Source organism: Gekko japonicus, unplaced genomic scaffold, assembly GCF_001447785.1.
Source record: "Gekko japonicus isolate JY-2015 unplaced genomic scaffold, Gekko_japonicus_V1.1 scaffold2176, whole genome shotgun sequence".
In the NCBI taxonomy this organism is placed as follows: domain Eukaryota; kingdom Metazoa; phylum Chordata; class Lepidosauria; order Squamata; family Gekkonidae; genus Gekko; species Gekko japonicus.
This window is the reverse complement of record NW_015163669.1, coordinates 282,921-286,215: the sequence shown is the minus strand read 5'-3', so window position 1 is coordinate 286,215 and position 3,295 is coordinate 282,921. Positions and strand designations below refer to the sequence as shown.

The following is a 3,295-nucleotide window of genomic DNA, read 5'->3' as shown; positions in this document are numbered from 1 at the left end:
GCAACAAAACCCGAACAAAGATGAAAGAATCCAGATCATTTCAAATCAATAAAACTGCAAAAGCCTGAGAATCACTTCCACTGGCTTTGCAGCCCACTTTTGTGTCAGGACCCACTGTTTGGGAAATGCTGCTGTAGAGTCTCAGTTGATCCTTAACATGTATATACTAGATGTTGTTTAGCACTGAATATATATACATGAGCCCATGATGCTGCCTTATACTGAGTCAGACCATTGGTCTGTCAGCATTGTCCAGTCAGGCAGACTCTCCAAGATTTCAGGTGGAGGAGAGGTCTTTCCAATCAATGTGGACTGTATTCCCAGTATGACTGATCTGCTACTATGTCCCACCATTGCTACACAATTATTGATACTGTTACTAGCACTTTATGATTGGTTTTATAAAAGTTCTGTTTTATGTGTTTTAACTTTTTATTTAAGCCGCCCTGAGCCTGCTTCGGCAGGGAGGGCAGGATATAAATCAAATAAATAAATAACCTGCTACCTGATCCTATTTGACTGGAGATGCCAAACATTGAACCTGGTGACTTCGGCATGCAAAGCAGGTGCTCTACTTTTGAACTAAGGTTCTTCACCATAGTATTTCATATATACTGCTATATAAGTGCAGTAATCATTACAGCAGTCTGTTTTATTGTCCACATATTGCAAATTTGGAGGACTGAGAAAACACCAGTTTGCCTAAAGTTCCCTGGTAAATTCATGGCCAAGAAGGGGATTGAACCTGGGACTTCCTGGTTCTAAGCTCTGTCTCTTAGATACTGCACTTGGCTGCTACACTGGCTCACAGGTGTCCCTAACCCTGTTTGTGTTTTACGGTGAACGCACATATATCCTGCTTGGCATATGCACATCTGTTTATAAGAAAGAGTTGATGCTCTTTACGAATGAAACCAGGGATAAATGTGGAGTTTGTATCACACATTCAGATGTACATGTGTTGACTGTAACATGATAATTAGTCAGCACACATTATAATTAGACAGCACACATTCAAAGAACAAACACTGCACACAGATTGTATGTGCATTCACTGCATCTTGCGAACAAGGCTCTTGAACTTACCTGATTTGGGTTGTGTGAAGGCAGCTGTGCCACATGAAGAGTTACTGGTGTACTCTCAGTATCTACACAGTGAATGCATTTGACATAGGTGTAAAGATTCCTCGATTGGTCTGGTTTCATCAGATACTCATTTCCTCACAGCAAATGTGGGAGAGGCTGCCAAATATATAATAGGCTAGCAAATAGAGAAAGAAATCACAATGTCCTTTATAAAGAAAATGGCAGTTCTCAGTAATGAAATGGCAAAATCAGAACAATCTTTTGTGATTGGTCCAAGTCACAGAGTTGAGTCATAGAGATTTCGTGGTGAAGTGGTAAATTGTGTGTCCTATGGAGAATAACATTTGCTGCTTAGATAATGAAAACCTTGCTATTTCAGGACTACATAAATGTCTGGAGTGCTGCCCCTGTGCTTGTGCCCTGGACGAAACCTTTCTTGGAATGAACTCCTGGCAGAAATGTCTCGTGCTGTCTCAGTGGCCTGTTAGTGAGCTGGCTGGATGTCGGGGTTGTCTAAGACTGTGGAGAGGTGTGGGTGTCTGTCTGCTACATCCTTTTCCAGCTCTTGATTTCACTGTTGCTGCGGTGACTCCCACTGACCCAGTGAGTTAGACAGTGAATTGGTGCAATTCAGAGTGGAAGCAACAGGACAAAGAATCAGTCAAAAGATTTTGGATCCTGTGGTCTAGAATTCCATCTGGATGTGGCAGTTCTACATCTCTATTTGTGGTGAACATTCATGAATCCTTTCCCACAATCCTATGAATCTTAGCTTTCATTTTTTTCTATGTGTGATCTACCTACCAGAAATCTGACAACAGATAAAGTACATGCCTCCCTTGCATAACTGATTAATTAAATTCACTGCCACAAGATGTGGTGATGGCCATGGGCTTAGGTGGCTTGAAAGGGGGGTTAGACAAAGACAGAACAGCCAGCAGTGAACACATGATATGATCCAACACGGTTCTTCTTATTTTAAGTTCTTTTATTCCAATGGTGGCTGGTCATTTGTTTACAGGAGTCCTATAAGCAGGGCATGAAAGCTCTCTCTTCATACTTGTTCCCCAACAACTGATTTTCAAAGGTATGCTGCCCCTAGATTGGTTTTGACTACTCCTCTCTTAAAAGTATTTAAGTCAGAAGCCATCATCACATGTTGTGAAGCAAAGTTCATACTTTAATAAGAACAGAAAAAGAGCCCTGGCTGGAACAGGGCCACGGTCTCAGCCTCTCCAGGACCCTGGGATGGTTAAAGTAATTAATCAATTAATCAAGTAATTAATCAATTAAATTAATTAATCAATTACATGAGCTGCAGAAATGGGAAATGGGACCTTATCTCCTGATAGTTTCATCTCTTCATTCTCAGAAATAAGTGCCTGCTCCTCTTCGTCCAATATTTGTGGGCCGGGCACCTGCGTGAACCTTCCAGGAGGATACACCTGTCTTTGTTACCCTGGCTTCCACCAGCATCCCAGTCATACGTACTGCATAGGTATTCCAGTAGCTTTTGTTTGGGCTTATTGGAGGGGTTTGGGTACAGGGGCAGGGAGAAAGAAAAACACCCAAAGCCCCCCCCCCAATTAACAAAAACAGGATGTGAAGGCTGGAAAATAGCCCAGCCCAATACTATCAGAACTTGGCTGAGCTGGAACCTTCATGGATGACTTTCAAATTCCTGTCTGCTGCCCTAAGAGTGCCTGTAAAGAGGGTGAGACTCAGAGCCATTGCCCCATTGACCTTGACACTCTCTTCTTGATTCAGATGTTGATGAATGTGAGAGAAATACATGTGGTGGGAATGGCCATTGCATCAACAATGAGGGCTCCTATTCTTGTCTCTGTTTCTCTGGATACACTCTTCTCACCACACAGGACTCACAGACATGCCAAGGTAAGTAGTATGTTTGTGGCACCCAACTGCTTCCAGTGCCACTTCCTGGAGGATAAAAGTCCTTTTCAGTGGTTATATTTGGGGGTATTTGTGTATACCAGGAACAAACTGAATGCCACCCACAATCCCCTCAGTACACACTCTCACCATTTCATCTGAAGAGGGCACTGTGCCTATTTTCTGCAGAAAATACATGCAGTGCCCTATTCAGACAAAATGATGTCCATGCATGTTGGGAGGATCATGGGTAGCATGCAGTCCCAAAGATGTGTAAATGGATACCTTCATGTAATAACTATAAAGGCCTATTGTG

At 42.5% G+C, this 3,295-nt stretch overlaps 1 protein-coding gene across 1 annotated transcript in view; it reads left to right on the top strand.

The window, feature by feature from the left end:
• LTBP2 (latent transforming growth factor beta binding protein 2) overlaps window positions 1-3,295 on the top strand; it is a 67,835-nt gene that overhangs the window by 18,819 nt on the left and 45,721 nt on the right. The window contains 2 exon segments of the mRNA XM_015407741.1: window positions 2,459-2,584; window positions 2,854-2,982. Of these exon segments, the coding sequence (XP_015263227.1) occupies window positions 2,459-2,584; window positions 2,854-2,982 (255 nt within the window).